Raw genomic sequence first — 22,472 nt, forward strand, 5'->3', positions numbered from 1 at the left:
AGGGAGGGGAAAGCCAGCGTTTAAATGCAAGCATGGATGTAAACACCACCCCGTTGGTTTTAATTCTGTTTTCCCTTCAAGTCTTCTGTAAGAAGAAGCTGCTTCACTGACACCTTCTGCTCCACCGCAGCCGCGGTTCACTTGACCTGCGCCCGGTGAAACGGCACCGGTGCCTTCCTTGACTCCAGCCTGGGAACTGGTGACTCAAACCAAACAGACTAAAACCCCGGATCAACAAGAGCAGCTCCCCTCTTTTATTAGAGGAGGACAGTGTCAGCACAAAAGCATCCTTCTCTTACAAGGGAGGAAAAATGTCAAGCCGCCTTATCTGCTCCCGTGAAAGCCAAGGCAACCTTCCTGCCCCTGGGAAATAAAGGGAACAGCTTTGGACAGAAATTAAAACTCTTATTGCATTGCCATTTGGAGGATCAATATGGAAAGGGCAAAGGCTTTTGAATGCTATTGGGGGGAAATCAGTATTTGTTATGAGTTCTTTTTAGAGAGGTTTTTGTCCCTTCATGTCTGTCAGCAATTTCCTGATTAGGGTATTTGGACACAGCTAAACCCAGCAGCTGCTGGGAGAGGGCTGGAGATGGGGGGACATCTCCTTACCAGCCCCGAGAGCTGCCTGAAACGAACATGGGGCAGAAGAAACCCAGCAAGAATGCCCAAAGGAAAATTAAATACAGGGAAAAGGAGAAAAGCTGGCAAAGTTTTGTGTTTCTCATGGAAGAGGGTCTCATTTAGAAACTCTTCCTTTGCGAAAGCCCTGGGTTAGAAAAAAAAAAACAACAAAGAAATAACCCACAAACCCAAATAAAGACGAAGCAAGTACTCATCCTGTCCCATACTGGTATTTCCTATTAACCCCAGTCAGCACCTTGTGCAGCACAACCTCTTTTGCCTCTTCGTTGTCCAAGCTCTTCCCAGAAGTGGAGGGGCACCGGTGGGACCCCACATACCCCACTGCTCCCTCCAGGAGCACACAACCAAGAGCACGTTGTAAAAGCCTTCCCATCACCTCGCCTCCCAGGTCCTCCACTTCTCCAGGTCTTGATGTTGGGCTGAGACTCACTGGCAGGATGGGAGAGAGGAGCTGTGCCCGAGTAGACCTTTGGTTGGCTTCATTGTCCGCGGTGGGATGGAGAGGACGGGTGAGGACGACAGAAGACAACCCAGCAGTCTCTCAAGGAGTTAACACAAAGTCCAATGAGGTGTAGCAGCTTCTCCACAGCCTCAACAAGGTTGGGAGGAGGGAGATGGGGAGGGAACGGATGGAGACTCGTGACGTGAAACACAATCATCCACCAGACACCGACCCCGGAGGAATCTGGGACGATGGGAATGGAAGGGGGAGAGAGAAGCAAACAGCTTGTTATTACACACAGAAATGCTGGGAAAGCCTGGAATAGCTTCATTATCCCAAACTAAGAACGTTCCAGTCTAGAAGCACCCTTCAGGTCCACAGTGGACTTTTGTTTATGACATCAAGTTATTCCTCTGTGCAGTAAAACTTTTAAACCCCTTGCTTCACCCTCCTCTGATCGCTGTGCAGAACACCCTGTCTGGTGTCACATACTGAGGGATCTCTCAGAGTCACTTTTTCCTCCACCTGGTGATTGTCCCCCTCACTTTGCCACCGGTCCCCAAGAGGTCACTGCCCAACTGGCACTGAGCGCCTGAGACCCAGAGACGGGGATGCTGGTTTGGGTCTTGCCCTGGGCAGAGATGACCTTTGTGGCCAACCCGAACCGCTCCAGGTGCTCCTTTCAACCACTACTTCCATACAGCATTGAAGACGTGACAAACACGAGGAGCATGGTGGCACCATCCCCTCCAGCACGTCCTGTCCACCCACTCACCGCAGCGGGGCCGGCTGCTATACGGCCGTGCACACTGTGCTGACCGTGAACTCCGTCTCGTTGGCCATGATGTCCGTGGGCTGCAGGTTGCGGTCGTACATCGGGTTCTCAAACGTTGCTCGGACGTTGGTGTTTTCATGGCCCGCGTAGCCATTGAATGGGACTTTTGGTCTTCTCCTGCAGGATGTCAGGGAGAAAACCCAGATTGGTCACGGCCACTCCTGCCATAGGCAGCTCAACAGCCCTGACGAGAAGTCGGTGGGAAGGAAAAAGCTGCTTTTGAAGAGGGTAAACACCCGGGGATGAGGCAGAAGGGATCCATAGTAAAATCCTACTGTGGATGTGCAGCACAGGCAGCTCCCTGGGCTTTGCCACAGCCCCCCGCGCGCCCCCTCCGCAGAGCAGCTGCACAGCAAGGCATCCATCAGAAGTAACTCATTTCCAACACATGCAAAGCCAGCTCCAACGCTCAAGTATGAAATCTGCTTTGCCTTATCCTACTTAATGTCGCCACAAATCTTATTAATGGTCATAAAAGCCCTCCACGCTCTCTTCTCCCAACACCCTTGCCCCCTCCACGCATGCTTGCTCCATTATTTTTTCACCTTCTGAATTAAATGGGAAACCAGGTCCAGGGGGAATGCTTTTAAGTCAAGCTGACAAATATTTCTGCCAGCCCCCTCATTTGGTTTCACCTACTGGCACCGTTCCTGCAACCCACCTGTGTTTGTAGAGATAAAGCACAAACCCTGCAATAATCAGGGCTATGAAAGGCACAAGAATGGCAGCTGCCACAGAACTGCTGTTTGATGCAAAATGGTGTCCTATTGATTCTGGATCATTTTCCATCATGCTGATGTCTGAAACACAGCAGAAGTAAACGCATTTCAAAACACTGCTGTAGGCAACAGGGTTTGCTTGAGTTACAGGTTACATCAACAACAGAGGAAGATGGTTAGAAGTGTTGCTGTAAAAGGTAATCAAAAGCTTCTGAGCTGCATGAAGAATGGTTTGGAGATCTAGCCTAGCTTAGACATCATTGTTTACTTAGAACTGCAACTAAAGAGATAAGTAATAGATTTATCTTACCAAAATGCTCAAATTTGGATGCTTAAAGTCAGGTTTAAGGGAGACTTTCAAGGGCTGCAATAACGAGGATCTAATTCTCCATAAAGGTGACAAGGCTCCAGGGTCAGATTCCAAAAATTCTAAAAGATTGAAGAGCTCAAGCCACATTTTAAGAGATATTTATGAGCTTAGACCTTGGGTTGTCTAAGCTCTCAAGTGCCTCTGTGATTTCTGAAACTGAGATGGAGAAGCTTTTTGCGGCAGCAACGGGACTCGGGCTTTTAGGTCAGACATCTGGTAACAGGGAGAAAAAAAAAGCGTCCAGGTGCTATTTGTGGCTCCAAACTCTTTCTGTCTTTGAACAGAAGCCTGTCCATTTAAATGCCTCACTTTTTTCCTAAATTAAAAATGTTGTTGTGTTGTTTGTTTCCCACAAACGTTACACTGAGGATGAGTTCAGCCCCCCTTGCCAGAATATTCAGCGTTCCATGTGTTTAGTATTTAAAGACAAGCCCAGGCAGAGCTGCTGGACCCATCTTACGGGGAAGAACTGGTGGCAAAAACGGAGCCAGGCGCAGGGTGGAAGTGCTGCCAGGCAGTGGGGACCCTCCTCCTCCTCCCCGTGCAGCGTGGCACCGCTCTGCCTCCAACGCAAAGAAAGAGAAGCTGTTTCAGATGCCACCACCTCCCACCCCCCTGAGGTACAGAGATTTGAGGGCACCCAACTTCTCTACGCCGGTGCCCAGGTTTGGGTTTTGCCAGGGCTCAGCTAAACATGACGGTTCAAAACCAGTATAAAGATCTGGTTTGACAGGGTTGAAAATAAAAGCCAGGGAGAGGAGAGATGTTCCTTGTTTGAAAACCTCCGCTACCACCAAAAGCTGGCTTTTAGCAATCAAGGGAAAAAGTAACAATCAGAGGAACTTTACCAAGTCTCTGAAGGCCAAACTGCCCGAAGCCTTTGCCACGCACGAAGCCCTGGTACACAAACGTGCCGCTTGACGACTCCGACGAGACCTGCAGTGTCAGGAGAGCAGAAGCCAACAGATTTGTTCAACGCTTCCCTGCCATTTTAGCACCCATCTTGTCACAGCCTCTTTCAAGTTTGTGCATAGCATTAAGGTGTTTCAATTTCCCCCCAAAAAATGGCTTTTTTTTTTTTTAAGAAGTCTGACTGTCTAACAACTTGTTAAGACTCTCACATCTCAAAGGAAGGAAAAAAAATAAGTCTTGTTTGCAATAAACTACAGAACACGTTGCTGATTCAACAGGGATAGTGAAGGCTCTGGGCTACAGCTGGCCATGGGTCAATCACATGCGTGTTTTCTCTAAGCTCCAGTGGATCTCTTAAGGGCATGGGAAGTTACCAGACATAGAAATCAGGGTGAGAAGTTGACTCCATAAGAGATTAGCACTTCCAGCTTGATGTTTACCAGATAAAATGTTAAAATGGAATTAATCGTGTTGGTTTCTCCTTAAGTGTTATCTGGAAGACTTACAGCTTTAAAACCATAGGGCAATAAAAACATACAGCTGCAAGGAAGCATGGAAGAGCCAACTGTCATGTAATATTATCTTGCGTGCTGGAAGAATGCCCTATGTCCCCTTCAAGCAAGCAGGTCGCTGGAGGACATCAGCCTCATCTCACCACCAGTTAAGGCAGTTATTCCCTCAGCTTCGGCGAGAAAAAAGCTAGGGTGGTGATAGCAACAGGAGGAGTCGTGTGGGTGGACTTTGTGTATGAGGTGCCCACGCACTTACATGTCCATCCAGAGCCCATTTATCGTTTTTGAACTTGTTGACAAAGATCTCCACTGGCCCTGTTATCTGGTAAACCTGGAGAAGCAGGTGCACATCTTCTTTCTTGTAAATCCCTGAAAAGTAAGTGGCTTTTAATCACTAGATCCCAATGAGTGTCTGAGTTTGAAGTAATTAACTTTCTACCTGAGAGAGTAGAGAAACCACCTCATCATCTTAGAGCAGACAACTCCTCCTACCAACCCTATCAGTGGGACACACCAGGAAACACACCACAAACACAACCCCACGTCCACTCCCCGGGATATTAAAGACATTTTGCACATGTGAAGGGACTCAGCTGTTAATGTTTAGGTTATGTTGCTGCATCAGGAACAACCTGGTGCTCCACAGAGGAGAGGGGCGAGGGGCACTCAGCCTTTCATCTAGTTTGTCTTGGACTACAAGTCCACCACTCCAGCGTGAAGGGAACGGACAACGGACTGGGCTGAGCTGCCTTTCAGGTAGAGTCAAAGCAAACCCAGCTACGTGATTTTGTTTGTCCTGGTCTGGTCAAAGATCAGATGCTTCAAAGCTGGGTGGTTCTGTGAAGCTCTATCAGAACATCAACATCATTGATAGAGCCGAGCACGCTGCCCCTCGCTCGTCTGACACGTGTAAGCCCCCACCGACGCCGTGTCCCCTCCCTTACCAGACACCTGGAGCTCCACGCCGCTGTGGTCTATCAAAGTGGCATTGACTTTACCCGTGGCAGGGTCGAAGCTAGTGACAGACAGCATCGCAGGCTGCTTTTTCCCCATGTATTCATAGGAGCCTTTCCAAAGGGAATTCCTTGCAAACACATCAGCAGGCACTGGAAACCGCAGGGATTGAGGATGCAGAAAAACAAGTGCAGAGCCATTTATTTCCATTTTTCAGAAAGCAAAACAGAGCAAATTTCTTTCTTTCTTTCAACTCACAAATACATATTTAAATATCTCCAGTCCCACCCGCTCCCTGAGTTATCATTACTGAGTACAAAGCCAAAGAGAGGAGAACAAACAAGCTGATGACTTTAATTTTGTTTTGACAAAAAATGCCGCTCAAGTTTTAAAAAACGACCCACCCTCAAATTAATTTCTTAGGAAAAGCTAACAAAACCTCATTTTTCTTAAAAAAGCTCTAACATAAAACATCCTCGAGGGCTCAAAACTCTGGAGGGCCCTGGGGAGGGCAGCGGATGTTGGTGCCCGACTCCCTCAAGGCTCCTGTCCGTTCTGCAGCGAAGCGTGAACGAAGGGGATGGAGCACACGGGCTGCTGCCACCAGCCCGGCAGCTGCGAGCCCTGGGAGGAACAACCAGTTTCTGGCTGCCCTGGGGAGGGGATGGAGCTGCTAAAGGCCAGGTCCAGTACCAATATGTCCCATGGAAGAGCGAGCCCCGCTACGGTACCTGACACCTTGGTGAGCGGCGGGTCCCGCGCGGTGCCGACCGGCCTCCCGCTGGGACGGACGTCAGCTGAAAGAGAGGAGCAACCCACCACCAGTGAGTACTGCAGCATCTGAGGCTGCTGAGACCCTTCTGCTGTGCTGGTGCTAACAAAGGTCAACGTTGGGCTGCCACCGCTCGCACGGTGACGTGGCTGCACGTCCCGGGTACAAGGGCTTTGGGTGGGGGTTCGTGCCCAGCATGAAGCTTTCCCTCACTGCCCTCCCCTGCCACCTGCCCCAAACCACAGCATCCAGGGAGAGCAACCACGCTCCGTGAGAGCCATGCAGCTTTATTCCAAGATGAGATCACTATGTGTTCCTGGTCTAAGATCCTCAGGTGAGGATCAGCAGCTCCCGCAGAGACGTGGGCGAACGCAAAACCAGGGCGCTGCTGCTCAGGGCTCTTACCGAGGCAGATGGGTGGTTTTCCTGTCCAGCTGCCATCTGCTTTGCAGGTGCGATGCTCAGACCCTCCGGTGAGATAGTAGCCACTCTGGCAGGAATAGATCAGGGTGTAGCCCAGAGATGGCAAATCCAGAGCACCAACGTTGGCGTGAGAGGGGGTCTCCGGCTGCTTACAGTGGTGAGCTGAAAAGCACAAGGAAACTGGGATGAGAGACACCATCCAGTCGTACACAGGAAGGCAGGAGTGACCCCAGGACGTCACAGCAGAGACAGAGATCTCTTAGAAGAGCTTTCTTCAGCAAAAGCTTTCTCTGCTCTCTGAGGGAGACAATGCCATGCCTGGATTTTCCCAGCCGGACGAATTAATGAGACTGCTTCCCGTGCTTTGCTGGCCAGACTGCTCTATCCAGCTAAAGCTCTCAGCGAATCCTGCACTCGGTTCCAGTTTCCACGAACTGAAAATCAGGCTCTGCCATCCCCCACCTTTTAAGGGGAAAAAGTCAAAACCAAATGATGCTAAAGACACCTTTTTCCTTCCTTCACCTGTCACCCCAGCACTGTGTTCCAGGCCTATCTGCAGACCGAAAAATGCCTTTGCAGGGCATCAAGACCTGGTACATTAAGCCAGTGACTCCAGTGAGTGCATTACAGATCCGGTTTTGTATAATCTCTCTCCATGGGACCTGTATCCTAATAATTTTGCACCTACCTATCCAGAGGTTCAGACAGTAAGTCCTCAGAAGCATGCAACAGTCATAAATTCCTATAATTGCTCAATAACTTTCAGGATTTGGCCCACAGAAATCGAAGCTGAGCTTGTCCAGCTCCTCGCCACCAGACCGAGCGTGCGCCCACAACTCTTCTATCAGGTCCTGTTGCAAAAGTGTCACCACTTCCCTTGAGAAGTTACGACACAGAACAAATAAATCACAGAGCTGGGCAGCTCCCCCTCACTCACCCTGTAAATTTGCCCTTTCTGTAGCTCTCCAGCTGCTCATGAATGAAAACAAATCCTGGGCAGCTTTCACGAGGTATTACCTTCATCCTCGTTTTGCAGAAGATGAAATCTAAACCCCAGGAAGCTGAAGGACTAACCCCACCTCGCGAGGGCTGGGAGCCCGGCCGCGAGCCCCCAGCCCCGCTTGCAGGCGGCTCCTTGGCACTAACTGCATCCAGCTCCACGCTGAGGATGGAGAAGGCTTGACACAAAACCTCAGGGCAACAACTCCACAGTCCTGGCTGGCATGGGTAAGCCAAAACCACCTTCTATTTCAATGCAAGAGTTTTTCGAGGCGGGTGCCCCGGTTGGGTCGCTCGCAGCACCAGCACCCACAGGGGTCGTTAACGGGAAAATATCTCACTAATAAGTCACTTCACAAGGGAGAGGGAAAAGCTTTTTAACACTTCTGGTACAGGAGCCGTGATGGGTATTACCACTTAAATGCATCAAACTGCTTCTGGTGTAGCAGGGAAAAGATGATGGACAGCTTAAAAGAGCAACATGTTATTGATGCCAAGGAGAAGCCCCACTCTGCCGGCGAGCCCTCCTGGCTCGACGTGAGCCTCGGTCCCTGGAGCACGAGCTCACATCTCGGCCATCAAACGTGGTCTCAGAAGCACAAAACAAAGTCTCACCTGAAACAACGTCTCTGAAGAAGGGACAAGTAAAAAAATCTTAGTTCAAATCAGAAGTGGCTGCTGGTATAGTCATGTCAGGACAGAAGTGATTGTGTGATCTCCTGTTTCTTCAAGAACATGTTTTTTCAGAGCTGTCCCCCCAAATTACCACCTCTCAGAGCCAGCAATTTGCACGGTGAAGCCCAGCAACAAAACAAGGCAACAGCATGGTCAAAGGCACCGGTTTCCTTGGACAAAACCTCTCGGTGAGACTTACGGACGCAGTCTGGCTGCACGCCGCTCCACGTCAGGTTGGGGAGGCAGGTCCTGGTGGTGGAGCCCTGCAGCAGGTACCCCTTCTGGCACTTGAAAAAGATGATGCTTCCCACCTGGTTTCAAGAGGAGAACAAGCACTGAACCAGTGTAATGTGATTCGCCCATGCTTGTAATACACAAGTACTTCTGTAATTTTCTATCTTCTCAATGCTGAGCGGGGAGCTGCCAGCTCGCTGCCCTCCCCGTCCTGCCGGAGTCTGGTGCCCAGAACGCTCTCGGAGCCCCTGGAACGCTGCAGCCTTTACCTGTGCTGGGAGCTGCTGCTTTCAGTGACAGAGGCACAGCTGCTCTGGCTATTAAACACCCAGAGGCAGCACCAAACCCTATTAGAAAGGGCCGAATTTTTTGCCAAAAGGGATATTCAATGTCAGCAGCACCAACAAACACCCTGTAGCAGTATTCTAAATGCCAATTTGGATTGTGAATAGCAAAAAGGATTACAAAACCTGAAGGGTGACTTTTCCATGTTTTTGAGGTATGCTCACTTTTTGCAGACTATCCACTTTGCGTTTGGTTTCAACCCAACTATTGCTCCAACCAAGCCATTATCATATCAAGGAGCTCGCTCCCTGCCTCAGACAGGTTGGCATTAGATGCTGTCCGGCTGCGAGCCCCGTTACTGCAACTGGATTTGCTTTAAAACCAGAACATGCTGGAATAAAGTTGCCAAGCAGGGCTTTGAGCACCTTCCCCATCCTCCCCAGCACAGCCGTACCACGCGGGCCACCTCCTGCTGACCCGCAGCCGGGTTTTATCATGCAGTCGCTCCGGGACTCTCAGCTGGTGCCCGTGGTCCCCTGGTACCATGTCCAAAGGCACCATTTTCCCGGGACACTCTGCTCCAGCCCCCCCGTGCAAGCACCCGTGGCAGCTCCACCGTGGTGCGCAGCTCTCAGAGGGGCAACCCGTGCAGAAGTCAGACTTATGGTGTCTCAGTATTAATTAAAAACTAGAATTCATTCATTAAAACCCAGGATTAAGAGAACTAATTAGCAGCAAAACTGAAATATCCGCTCTGGCAGGAACAGCCACATGGAATCAACTACCCCGGCCCCGCACTCCGCTCCCGTCCAAGCAGGGAAGGGGCACCCACAAGGATGGCAGCAGAGGCTGGAGATGGAGCATCCCGGGGAATTGCTTGGGGTTTTTTCCCCTCTCCTTTCCACGGATTTCATACTGTACAAGAGCTGAGGTTAAGAAAACCACCTACAGAATTTGATCTGAAAATAAATGGAAACTATGCCTCCAATGTGAACGCTAGTTATGCTAGTAACTATTAATTAGCAGTGTAATCAACACCATAATTAATGCGTGGCTAGTTAATCCCGTACAAACGCGCTCTGAGGTCTAACGGTGCGCACTGGGATGTCCCACTCCCGGGCAGACACGTTAATCCACATAAGGACTCGGACACCGACTGACCACAGCGAGTACCGGGGCGCAGGCGAGGGGACCCCGCTGCCACGGCCGTACCTGGTAGCCCTGGGAGTTGTTCTGCATCCCGAAGAGAGGCACGCCGGGGTCCGCGCACGTCGTGAGGCTGGGGTCTGCAGAGAACAGAACCGGGCAGCGTTTTAAAGGAGCCCCCGTGAAAGCCCCATCAGAGCTCTGCCTCCCCCCGCATCCACGCGGACCGACCCCGCTGCGCCTGTGCAACAAGACAGAAATGTTTTGCCACAGAAGGAATACATAGCAACAAGGAAAAATAGATCTTTTTGTTTCTTAAATCCTCGGCTGCTGCGATGCAAACTAACCAGAGGCGCTGCATCACCCAGGAGAGAACGTCAGAACATAAATCTTGCATCAGGGATGACTCCATTCCCTTCCCCTATTCTACACTGACGAGTGGAGCACCCGGCTCACCAGGGCTGTGCCCTCCGCTGCCCCGGGGCCGTGGTGACCTTGTCCTCTCCTGTGCCCTGGCTCAGCACCTTCGTCCTCCTGGGCTCAGCCCGGCCCCGCTCGCACGCTCCCCGTGGAACCTCAGTATTTCATAGTGACAGGCGGGGGCTGGAAATTTTAATGCATCTCAGATACATAATCTCTCTTTATGCCTCGTTTGGTCTCAATCTGTCAGAAGATGAATACACCCAATTCAGTAGGAATAACCTGCTGCTACTTTTCCAGCATCTATCGCTTCCTCTTTTTCCCAGCGCGCTGACAGTGGCAGGGCACCGATGGAATTAAGGCAGAGATGCATCACATTCACATCAGCATCCCAAACGGAGTGAAGGAAACCAAAGTTTCTGACTGAAAGGCAGCTCAGCAGCAGCAGGTTCCCCGCTCCTTAGGATCACAGGACTGAGCCAAGCTGTAACGGTGGCCACAGGGATGCTCCGGTTCCTGGCCAGGGCAGCCGCATCAGCAGGGAGCTGGAGCACTGCAGGATCTCAGTGCAATGGGATCAGAGCCTGCTCTGGGTTCCCAGCCTTCTCCTTCAGCATGCTCAACATCGCTGCAAGAACCACCACAGGCCCCACGGCAAATCCCTCCCCCCTATGCTCACTCAAAATACGCCAAAAACGCAGCCGGTTTGGGGCTGCGGCACATGAGCCAATTCGTTCTCCGTCATCCAGCTCTGCTGAGCTTTTGTCATCATTTATCACCGATGCAGTTTCCATGGAAGCCCCAGATATATTCCAGTGTCTAAAATAAAGAGCCCCATTACTGGATGAGGGAGCAGGTGATGGATGGCAGAGGGTGGAGGGCAGAGTCTCGGTCTCCTGGCTGCATCTCGGGGGGTGTGCGGTGCTGGCAACCTCACACATCTCAAAAATGGGTGAGATGTGAATAAATACAGCACTTTGGGTTCAGCTGCCTGTGTCAGAAGCTGGTATTTCGGGTGAAGGGTTTTGTAGACACACAAGTCTTCTCCCTTCCCATGGTTTGCTTCGGGGAGACAAATGCTGAGTATGTTCAACAGCAGCAGGAACAGCTGTATCTGCCTGGGTTAAGCACAGCTGGCTCTGGAGGGCCGAGTGCCACCCACGTACCACAGGATCCTAGACAAGGATTTGCAAGAAAGCCATGGAAGCGTTTAAAGCAAATATTTACAACAGTAGCAGATGCTCCCAACTCCTTGTACGTGAGAAAGCTCCTGGTGAAATCAACAGTAAACTTGGAGGTTCAGGCCACGGGTACTTGTACATGGCTGTGACTGGTGATGCATTTAAGATGTAGCTACAAGGACTGGAAACCGTGGAGGACAGCCTGAGATCTGCTTCTGCCCCTGATGCCCAAATGAGGTGGTGGTGGTGGTGGTGTTCAGGCAGACAGTGGAGGTGACAGCACATGGCCCCATGGCAGCACTTTGCCACCACAGGAGCACTGGAGTTCAAGAACACAGCCAGAGTTTTAAATAGGCGAAGAACGCCGTGACTAATTATGATTATACACCTCCCGGGGTTTCAAAGGGTTCTGGAGGCCCCACAAAATGGGCACCTGAAGAACGTGTGGAAATTTCAGCCTGAATCCCAACGCTGCAGCCAGGCAAAGCAATCTGCACAATGCTGACCTCTGTATACAGCACTTCTGTACTTCTAGGAGTTGCTGTTCTGCCATTCTGGATATAATTCAAAGGCAGTGGAGAACATAAGGGCTCTCATGTGCACCCTTTAGGCAGAACCCAGTTTTGCTGCAGTTCCTGTGAGCAGATCTCCCCTCCACTGCAGCCCAGGGCTGCTCTCGGTGGTCAAATTGCATTTCCAGCCCCATCACTGCTAATGATCCCGTGCAGCTCCAGACCAGCTGCTGGGTCTGAGGTCCCTGAGGAAGCCTGGAAGCAGCCAGGAGACCAGAGCCCTCCACTGCACAAACCCAACTATTCTGAGGTTGACCAGGGAGCAGCAGCAGCAGTAGCATGGCACAGCACTGCACCGGAGCACTGCCGCCATCCCCAGCCCTGGTGACATGGGTCCCACCAGCCTTTGGGAGCTCTGCGCAGTGCCACCCTCCCCAGGCTCTTACCAAGCCCTCAAACCTTCTGGCCCAGGTTGCAAACATTAACCTGGAAGTCCTGCAGAGGAACTTCTCCCTCCTGCCCACGGGCAGCTCAAGCACAGCATTAAGGGGCAGTCACAGGGAGGAGATGGTCTTCGTTGGACGCATTAGCACTGACCACCCTCAGGGGCAGGAACGTTGGGGACAGGTGTTGATCTAAGCAGCGACCCCCAAGAGGAGGAGACAGGTTGTTTATGCACAAACCAAAAGCATTATCCCTATACGTTCCGATTTTCAGGGAAACAAAGTGCTAATTTCTGCAGACCCAAGAAAGAAAACCACCTTACCTATGCAGCTGGGCTGCGTCCCGCTCCACGTCCCGTCGGACTGGCAGAACCTCCGGGCTGAGCCCACCAGCACGAGCGGGGCTAAGCAGGAGAAGGAGACGGAGGAGCGGTACGTGAAGCCTCTGTCCTCCCGCCTGCCTTGCGCGGGTATCCCGGGATCTCCGCAGAACACAGCTGCAAGGGGCAAGAGAAGCGGACTGCGACGAGTCTCCCCAAGGGCAGGTGATGTCAATAAGCTAAAGATGGGTCTATCCCCCTCCCTGCCATCACACCGTGGCTGAGTGGGGAATTAGTAGTGGCAGAAGGCATTGCTGGCTACTCTCCTTGTAATTCTCTCTTTTTGTCAATCGCTGTTAATTAACATCCACCTTCTCCCCCATCCTTTTTTTTTTTTTTTTCTCCTCCCTCTCCTTCTTTTTTCCCCCCTAACAGCACGCTTAGCTTTAAAACATATCTCTAATGGCACGATGTCAGATTGCTGTATGGCTCCGTGTCACACGCAAAGCCTGCTAATTACACAAGATCCAGGGAAAGGTGCAAGGAACACGGCGAGGGCTTTGTACGATTTAATATGAAAATAGCTACTGTGCAGCTGCCAGCCACTCAGCCAAGAAAAGAAACTCCAATCTGCCTTGATCATTACAAGACATTTAACTAATTTTTTGCATTAGCTATTGTATCAAGCACAGAGGTTTCCACCCAGCCAAAGCTCTGCCTTCACAAAACATTCCTAACTTCCGCTGCAACAACGCGGTGCCCTTTGCCAAAGATTTTTTTCCTGCTGCCTTGGGCAGTGTCAAGAGCCCTGACTGCAGAAGACAGTCACTGGGGGACACACGGACAAACAGACAATTTTAAACGTGCCTGGTGCACAGCAACATGCAAGATCTTCAACCTTGTTGCAAATGTGACCTCGCATCTCCATCACAAGAGGCGGAGTGACCGACCATATCCCCATGGCCACCACTGCCTCCTCCTTACGGAGATGGCAAACAGATTCCCAGCGATTCGGCTGCCGTCGAAGGTGGGGAGAACGCTCAGACTGTTGGCTACAGACACTCCAAGCATCACCACGCTTTTCTCCTGGGAGACAAAACTCTCACTGACTCCAGTTAAGGCCAGGCTTCCCTTGGGCTTAGGGGTAGGAAGCTCAGCAACCAGATATTGATGTTCCCGCGAACCTGGAACAGTCAGTCTGTGCCCTCTGTGACCATGCCAGGCACGGCAGAGCTGGCACTAACACCAGCTACATGGAGACCAGAGGTGCTGGAGACAGAGCATCAAACCACCGGGTTTTGAGCACAGTCCTCCACCCGACTGACACCCGAACCCGCGGACGGCTGCCGACTCACGGAAGCACTGGGGAATCTCCCCGCTCCACGTGCCGTTCCCCTCGCAGGTCAGCACGGCGGGCAGGGACAGCTGGTACCCCTCCAGGCAGGCGTAGCTCACGCTGGAGCCCCAGCTGAAGTCCGAGCCTACGACTTTCCCGTTGGGAATGGCTTGCGGGGATTTACAGACGATAGCTGAAGGGAAAACAAAAGCACAGGCAGCTCTCCTGACTGCTCACCACAGTTATTTCCATTAACAAGCAAATTGCTGTAGGATCAAAGTTCTGTTCTGCTCTCAGAGCCCCTCCGGGACCAGCCTAGCAGGGGGCTGTACGAACTCCTCCGGCTGTGCCAGCAGTCGTAAACCCCAGGATTTTCACTTTGAAGTCTGGAGTTAACCAAATCCCAAATCTCCAAGTCAGATTTCCATGTCGGTGTTCATTTCCAACCGAAGGTAAGAACTCAGTCTGACTTGGCGTGAAAACTCATCTAAGATCCCCTGAAAGATTCATACATTCTGGACAACCTGGCTGAGTTCCAGATTAGCAGTTGAATCAACAACCAGTCTGTATTTCATCTACTCCAGGGTGTTTTAATATGACATTTTTGCAGTGCTTTGCTTTTCGGCTCAGGAGAGCACTGGGAAAGATGCTAAGCTCATGCAAATCAGCCTGGCCTCCAAACGAGACTCTGGCCACCCTCTGTATTATTCCTGCAACATTAGCTCAGTGGAGAGAAGCGTAAGAATTGCTCTTTACAGCTTCTGAAGGAACTGGAGTGTATTTGGAAGTTTCTATGTGGTCTGCATTTATATCAGAACCATGACAGGTGAATTTTCCAGATTGCTGAAGAAGTACACACATGCTGCTACAAGCCTTATCTACACTTGGTGGGTGAGTAAAACACTCGCAGAAGAGATCCAGCCTATTCTGTAGCTGGCTTATTATTTCCCTTTCCTATCTCTGAACTACAGAGGCAATCTCAGAACCGAGAAATAATGAAAGGAGTAGGAAGAAACATTTTTCAGACTTCTCAATGATGCCAAAAAGCGTGTGCTTGCGAAACACAGTATTTCATTTGAGTTTGATCTGGGTTTTTGTGAAGAGTAAGTCACTTCGCTCTCTGTGCTTCACTCTTCCTTCTCCACTACAGGGATAATAGCAACTGCCTCCCTCCCAGACATATTGTGATGATTGATAGGCCTAAAGATAGCAAGGTGTTCATGCTATGTTGATAAAATTGCATAACTGCCACAAACACAAGGGACAGATTGAACAACAGGACCGAGAAACTCCCAGGTGGGCTCCAGGCACTAAGCAGCAGTTGCTGCCTTTTACCTTGTGACAAGTTACAAAAAGTTTGCAGCCTGTAAAACTCGCAAACTCCCATATTTAACAGCAGCCAGTCTTACCCTTGCAGGCGGGTTTGGTGCCATTCCAGGTTCGGTCTTTCGTGCAGGTTAGAGAAGACGCCCTGTCCGACTCCATCATGTAGCCCGGCGTGCACTGGAACACCACCGTTCTGTTGTAGGTGAAATCACTGCCCAGCCTAATGCCGTTGGCCGGCACGCCGGGGTCACCACAGTTGATCACTGCCACAGACAAGGAAAGAAGCACTGACCATCTCATCTCACGTTTCTGGAGCTGCAAGAACCAGAGATCTGATGGTCCTTGAGCATTTTTCAACACAGGATGCAATCACTGATGGTGGAGCAGGGAGCATTTGTAGCACAGAGGATTTGGAGAGTGGCACTAGCTATGGAGCAAGCTGGGCTGCGGCACGCCGAGAATGCTTTCCTTCTGCTCAGTGGAACAAGCAGTGATCTTAATGGCACATTAAGACCTTGCAAGAAGAAGTATTAACACACATGAAACATTAAAGAAACCCTGGGTCAAATCTGGGCTGGCTGGAAGACAGTTTTGCTCAAGGCACCCCCTCCTCTCTTTACCCTAGTTACTGCCTCTTGTGCAAGACCACGTTTTGCCATCACCCACGTTCCTGCCGCGGGCACCGCGGGTGGGAGCCGCGAGGAAACGTGCCACGTTCACTGCGGGGTTCCGAGCGGGGGCTCTGCACGCACGCCCCGGTGCCGGCACGCCGGCAGGAACACTCTCGTTCGGCGGCAGCCCCGGAGAGCCCCTCTGGGCCAGCTGACATCTACTCATGGAAGTTATTACAGAGCTCCCTTCATCCAACCGGAAAAAAAAACAAACCCAAAGCACGAGTTTTCCATTAGGTACTCGCACAGAGCGCCTGCTCCTACCACTGCACAGTTTAGCTGAGCTCTCAGCGTGGCACACGTGTGTGTGCACGTCCACGGTGAGCATCCAGCACGCCCTGGCAGCCCGTCCCCAGAGCCTGGCAGCACCGTTCGTCTTCTGCTCCAGGAATCCATCCCGGCGCTCACCTGTACACTCCGGACTGGTCCCAGTCCACGTCCCGTTCACCGTGCAGTGCCTGCTCAGCACTCCCGTGGAGTAGTAGCCTTCCCGGCACTGATAGATAATGGAACTGGAGAAAATCAAGCCGTCGTTAAAGATAACCCTCGCGTTGCTGGGGGTTCCTGGGTTTCCACAGGATATAACTAGAAAACAAAATGACAAAGTTAAAATAAACCGAAACAAAACACAAAAAACCCACCTCAACCCCCCAAACAAGGCTCTCATCCTGCACTTGACTGTTGTCAATAAAAGTAAGATTATCCGCAAAGCCCCTGGCTCAGCTCGCACCCAACAGGCTATTCTGCGCAAAATCAGCTACATCAATCCAACAGGACCCCAAACACTTCTCCCAGCTCAGAAAAATGGCTGCTCCACGTTGCCAGGCAGCACATCCCACGGCTGCACACGCAGCATCCCTGGCAGGGGACCGAAAAAACTCCATCCCCAAAGCCAGCCGGTCCCCAGAGCCCCAGCCCCGCTCCTCTCCTGGGAGCAACGTCCTCCTGGCTGCAGAAAGAACTTGTTGCAGAGGACTTATCCCAGATCTTCATCTTCCATCTGGTCCTACAGCAGCAGGTCCCTCCATCTCCCAGGAGTTTGGGAGCCCAGACCCGAGGGCACCGTTTTGCCTCCTGCCCCGTCGGGAAGCCGACAACTTTGCAGACTTCAAAGGAAGGAGAGCAGCAAGAGAGCCCGCTGCTCCTCCGTCGTGGCATCGCTCACTGCCCAGCTAGATCCAATTATGCTTTCAGAGGAAGGAGAATGTTGTGGGAATACAATTATAGGTTTGTCAGTGCCCGAGTTTTATGTCTAAAGTACCTCAGCACTACGGCAATAAAAGGGCATCAGAGTGAATGGTGGTGCTCGAAGCCCTGTCATGACAAATAAGCACCTGCAATAATTGCATCCAGCCCTCATTTACTCTGAAATTAGAGGACATAAAAGAAAATCACATGAATCAAGGAAAGGCTTAAACCACAGGCTCCCAGCTCTTTGACAGGGAAATTCCTGCTCCTGCATCTCCCCAGCAACACGCCGCAACCTCTGCGAGAGCATCAGTCTGTGCACACACGAGGTGACCTGTCCCTGCCCTGGGACACCCCCCCATTTCCAGCCACCCTCCATGGGGAAACACAACTCCTGTCCCCAGCAGGAAAGCAACGAGTACAGGCCACCAGCGCCAGAAGAGAAGTCTTCTGCCTTGCTGCTTAGTTTGCTGACAGCCTGTTAACAGATGAGCTTGTTGGAGGCAGATCTGTTTGACAGGAGGAAGCTAATAACCATTCTGGACTGTGTGCACAGGAACTCTGCGTGGCACCGAAATCATCCGAGGCACGCTCTCGTTACGGGTTCCTCATGCAGCCGACGTCTCTGTGATACACGGTGTCGTTTCCAAGAGATGCTGGGATAAAAGTCAGATTCTATCAACTCAGAAAAAGCTCTGCATTACTATTTCACTGCCTGCCCATACATCAGCTGTTCTCTCCTGCCCAGCCTCCTCCACCCTATGCATGTGGCCAAACACATGCAGATGACCCAAAAATAGTTACTTTTGTGACCACAAGGAGACTCATGGAAATGGTTTAATTGCAGCATGCATCAGCCATGATCTGTATAGGTTAGATATAGAAGAAGCCCTTGTCCAAAGCCCCTCTCCAGCTTTCTTGTAGCCCCTTTAGGTACTGGAAGGTCTTCCCAGAGCCTTCTCTTCTCCAGGCTGAGCAACCCCAACACTCTCAGCCTGTCTCCATAGGAGAGGTGCCCCTTATAGAACGCCGAAGCCCAGTGCTGCTTACAAAACGTTTCAAACATCCCTGGGACTTACAGATTGTTAAAGAACTCCCCACCTCGGGGTTTCTGGATTTGCTTCGTTGAAATAAACTGTGTTCCTCCAGTTACTTTCATGAATTTTTGAGCAAACCCATGGAAAAGTTGCCAAGTGCCATTAACTCCGTCCCCACCAAGCACTCGCACAGCTCTCAAGCCCACCCGCAGCACGAGACTTGCCAAGCAGCTCCAGGCCAAGCAGCAGGACGGGGCGAGCTCCGCTGGAAGTCTACTGGGAGATGTCACAGTGGGAATCACACACTTGAAAACGTTTTCCTGCACCCTCTGGGGACCTCAGCTACTTGCCCCAACCCAGGAGCTGTAAGCTCCTTTCGACACTTCGTTGCTTGCTCAGGTGTGCCGGGCAGCCATGGGCACGCGGGCACACAGCCCCGCTCCCCTTCTTTGCCAACTCCTACATCTGCAGTGCCAGCGCTGCGACGTTCTCCCCTAATTCCTCCTCCCAGAGAGGAGCCAATGTTGATTTTTGAGGACACGTGTGCTGTGTGCATGGGCTGGGGTGGGCAGTGATCAGAGACAGAGGGACGTCGGGGTCTGCCTTGACTCCTGACGGCGGCCGGAGCTGCTCCCTGCCATCCCATCACTACTGGGAGGCGCTGGGAAGGTTCTATACACTACAAAGCAGCCTCTGCCATATCAAACATCACAAAGCTCAGAGGTGCTACAAAGCTCAGCAATAATTAATTTGATTCCAATCCATGCATCCTTTTTCTGAAAAGCCTATTAAGATTTCCCCCTTTGCCTTCCTTTGCTTTTTTCCTACATCTTTTACAGCAAAAAGCTGCTGGGAGAAGGGAATTTCTGTGCTGTTACTTACAAAACACTTCAAGATTCCTCGGCCCTGCACAGCAAACACCTCCCCAACACCATGATGGGCTTGTTTCAGGGCTTTTCTTCCAGCCAGGGCCAAGAGAAGGCACCTCTCTGCCAGGAGCAGCAAGCCCTGCTCGTCAGGAACCACAGCTGGGAACAGACGAGGGCTGCTGGCTGCTCCCAGTGCATGTCTGACCGTGCTCGGGCTGGCGTGTGAACGCAGCGTCCTTTGCACGTTCCCTCTCCTCTGACCTAATCTTGACCACCGTCAGTACTTCTTCTGGGCTCTGCTGCCATCTGAGCGCCTGGCTGAAACGCTCTCCTAATGATGTCTGACACACCAGGCAAAACCTCCTGCCAGGGCAAGGCACAGCCGAGAGCCTTTCGGGGCTAATTTCCATGCTGTTTAATTTAACCAGTAACCCATAACCCACCTAACCATGCAGAGAGAGAGAGAGAAAGAAAGAACGAACTAAAAAAGGCAGCCTAGACCCAAACCCCAGCCCTGCCACCCCCCAGGTCCTCAGCAGTCAAACGGGCACGACGAAACCGAGTTTCTTTTCCCAGTGTTATCACTTAAAATAAATGTGTTTCTGTCTACTGGAACTGCCAAAGAGCAGCCAGAACCCCACCTCACCTCATTTTGGATGCAGTTTTAATTCACCTGGAGAAACAACATACATTGTAATAGCAAATACTCTGCTCAACCGCTAAGAAGAGGAGGAGGGAGTGCACAGCACAGCACAGCTGATGAGCACCCCCCGCACCACTCCTCAGTGAACGCAGATGGGGCATCAGGAAGGAGGAGAAAGAAGGAAAAAAGCATCTAAAATTTCATTTACACTTTAAAAACTCGCTGGAAAGCAAAGCTAAATGAGGCCTGAAAGCTGCCATTTTTAGGAAGCCAGGGAAGCTGCTGTTACTGAGGACAACAAAACCCGAGCTACGTAAACCAGACCGAAGCAGGAGTCTCAGGAGGAGCCCCTGCAATTAATTTGATGTCAAACCATTTGTACATTTTGGAAAAAATCAATTGTGATGACTTCCTGCCTCCCTGTTTCTTAAAAATACTCTAGTGGGTAGGAGGGCTGAGAGCTGATGGAGCATCGTGGTGCCCCTCCATGAAGCCCAGTGCTCCCACGCTCCCTGCGGGGATCAGAGCTGTGCTGGTCCCAGCACAGGAAGGCACCAATGGTCCAACAACAGCCCCTTGACTTCCAAGTCAAGCACCTTCCCCTCGGTGCACACGGCAGGATTGGCACCGTGCCCCTCCGCGGTGGGCACTCAGCTCCTGCAGAGCGGGCCGAGACTGTGCTCATCCAGCAGCTAATCTGGAGAGCAATTTGCACTGAAATCCCCGGGCAGGCGAGCGCCGCTGACCTGCGAAGCCCCATCAGCCTTGATTTTCCTCAATTTTGGTGGCCGAGAGCAGGGAATGCGCGGCGGAGTCGGTGCTGAGCCCTCCGCTGCCACGCTGGAGCTTGTCCCCATCAGCAGAGGTGCCTGTTCCTTCCACACCCCTGCCTGAGCACTCACCTCTCATCTGCACTTGTCCTGAATTCAATCCCAAAATTAATCTCTCCCCTCCCTCTCCCACAAATACCTAAACACAACGCTCCAGGCGCAGAACACCACCGCGCAGCTCGTCGCTGGGAATTACCTTCCCATATGGGCCAGTCTGCACTTACATTAAATGACTACATTATAGGCGTAATGTTATCATTATTCATAAAGTGTGAGAAAAAAAAAATCTGCCAAGGATCCGTATTTTGGTGCCTCTGGAAGCTGACGGGTTATTTATCCTGAGATTAATGAACAGAGCCTTTCCACAGAGAGAAAAAGAAAAAAAAAAGAAAGAAAACCCAAGACCTGAGTGTATTAATAACGTGACTCAATGTCTGTTCAATCAAGAGCTCCATCAATTTGGAATAAATTTCCAATTAATTTATAAACTCTCTCTGAGCTTTTGGCTTTCAAATCAGCTGGAGAGAAGCACTTGCCCAGGTCGCCTTGCATTTGGTACCCTGCCTCGCTTTGGCTTTTGTTCTTTTCCCAATTGATTTTTAAACACTTTTATAAAACAGTAGCAGTGAGCAGCACAGCTCAGAGAATCCGGCTGGGGGTTCATTACATTGGATTACAGGGTCTGACTTGATTCCTTCAAATAGAAAAATACGGAGTTTGGGGTTTTCAAACAGGAAAATATGCTTACTGGAATATGATTTGCATTTTGCATTTCTGCTTCACACAAGTGACTCAGGCACGTGCCAGTTCCAGCTTTAACAGAGGTTTGAAGCTACTGACGTTCCCCATTCTGCTGAGACTCCTCAACAGAGCAACAGTGGATCCAACAGTGGTACCAGATCCACGGATCTAACACAAACTGGGGCGTTTCTGATGACCTACTTGGATATGCGATCGGATCAAGGGATACCCACCCCAGTGCTTCTTGCAGCGAGCCTGGGAGCGATGGCCTTGGGAACGACGGGAAGTGAGGACCAGCTCCCAAAGGCTCTTCCTGCTCTACACATCAGTCTAGATGTCGGCACGAACCCGAACGACCCGAAACCCCTTACACCACCATCCCGCTGCACCCTGCGGAGCGGAGCCGGGCACACAAAGAGGTGGCACTCATCCTCTGGCACTGAAAAACCCTCCCGTGAGATGTGACTTGCGGATGTTCGGGAAGGGGAGAACGGAGGCTCCCCAACAAACGGCAGGATTCGGAGGAACGGCTGAACAATACTACTTCTCACGGCACCAGACTGTCTCTGGCAGCTAAGACAGAGCAGATGGGCTGCTGGGCAGCTGTCCCTGCCACGGAAATTCCGGGGACACCCACAGCAGGCTCGGTGTGACGCAGGAAAAGTACCTTCACATTCCGGCTGCGTGCCGCTCCAGGAGCCGTTGGCTTGGCAGGTCCTCTCGGACGAACCCCGGAGCGTGTAACCGGGCTCGCAGCTGAACCGGACCACGCTGCCCACATCAAAGTCATCCCCCAGCCCGATGCCATGCGAGGGGATCCCTGGGTCACCGCAGACACCCTGGCTGCCTCCTGTTAGGAAGAGAGCACAGTATCAGCAGAGTAAGCACATCATGGACTTTGGTCCTTCTTCCCCAACTCAACTGCACGCAGATTTGGATCACGCAGCTGACTCCATTTAACTCCAATCAGCTCTCAGCAGAGGGGAAAGTCCAGACAAACCATCCCCTGACTCCAGGAGCCTGCTGGTTTTA

The 22,472-nt window shown here is 51.4% G+C and overlaps 1 protein-coding gene across 1 annotated transcript in view; it reads right to left on the minus strand.

Annotated features, from left to right (window-relative positions):
- Positions 1-1,879: 1,879 nt before the first annotated feature.
- Positions 1,880-22,472, minus strand: part of CSMD2 (CUB and Sushi multiple domains 2) — a 287,646-nt gene continuing 267,053 nt past the window's right edge. Inside the window, exons 57-70 of the mRNA XM_086626228.1 lie at positions 22,108-22,290; positions 16,541-16,717; positions 15,545-15,724; positions 14,155-14,328; positions 12,803-12,976; positions 9,990-10,063; positions 8,458-8,569; positions 6,567-6,746; positions 6,121-6,186; positions 5,380-5,541; positions 4,692-4,804; positions 3,860-3,947; positions 2,584-2,722; positions 1,880-2,039 (exon numbers count right to left, since the gene is read on the minus strand). Of these exons, the coding sequence (XP_086482354.1) occupies positions 1,880-2,039; positions 2,584-2,722; positions 3,860-3,947; positions 4,692-4,804; positions 5,380-5,541; positions 6,121-6,186; positions 6,567-6,746; positions 8,458-8,569; positions 9,990-10,063; positions 12,803-12,976; positions 14,155-14,328; positions 15,545-15,724; positions 16,541-16,717; positions 22,108-22,290 (1,982 nt within the window). The remainder of the gene's footprint in view (positions 2,040-2,583; positions 2,723-3,859; positions 3,948-4,691; positions 4,805-5,379; positions 5,542-6,120; positions 6,187-6,566; positions 6,747-8,457; positions 8,570-9,989; positions 10,064-12,802; positions 12,977-14,154; positions 14,329-15,544; positions 15,725-16,540; positions 16,718-22,107; positions 22,291-22,472) is intronic.

This window comes from Tauraco erythrolophus, chromosome 24 (genome assembly GCF_009769465.1).
Source record: "Tauraco erythrolophus isolate bTauEry1 chromosome 24, bTauEry1.pri, whole genome shotgun sequence".
NCBI lineage: Eukaryota > Metazoa > Chordata > Aves > Musophagiformes > Musophagidae > Tauraco > Tauraco erythrolophus.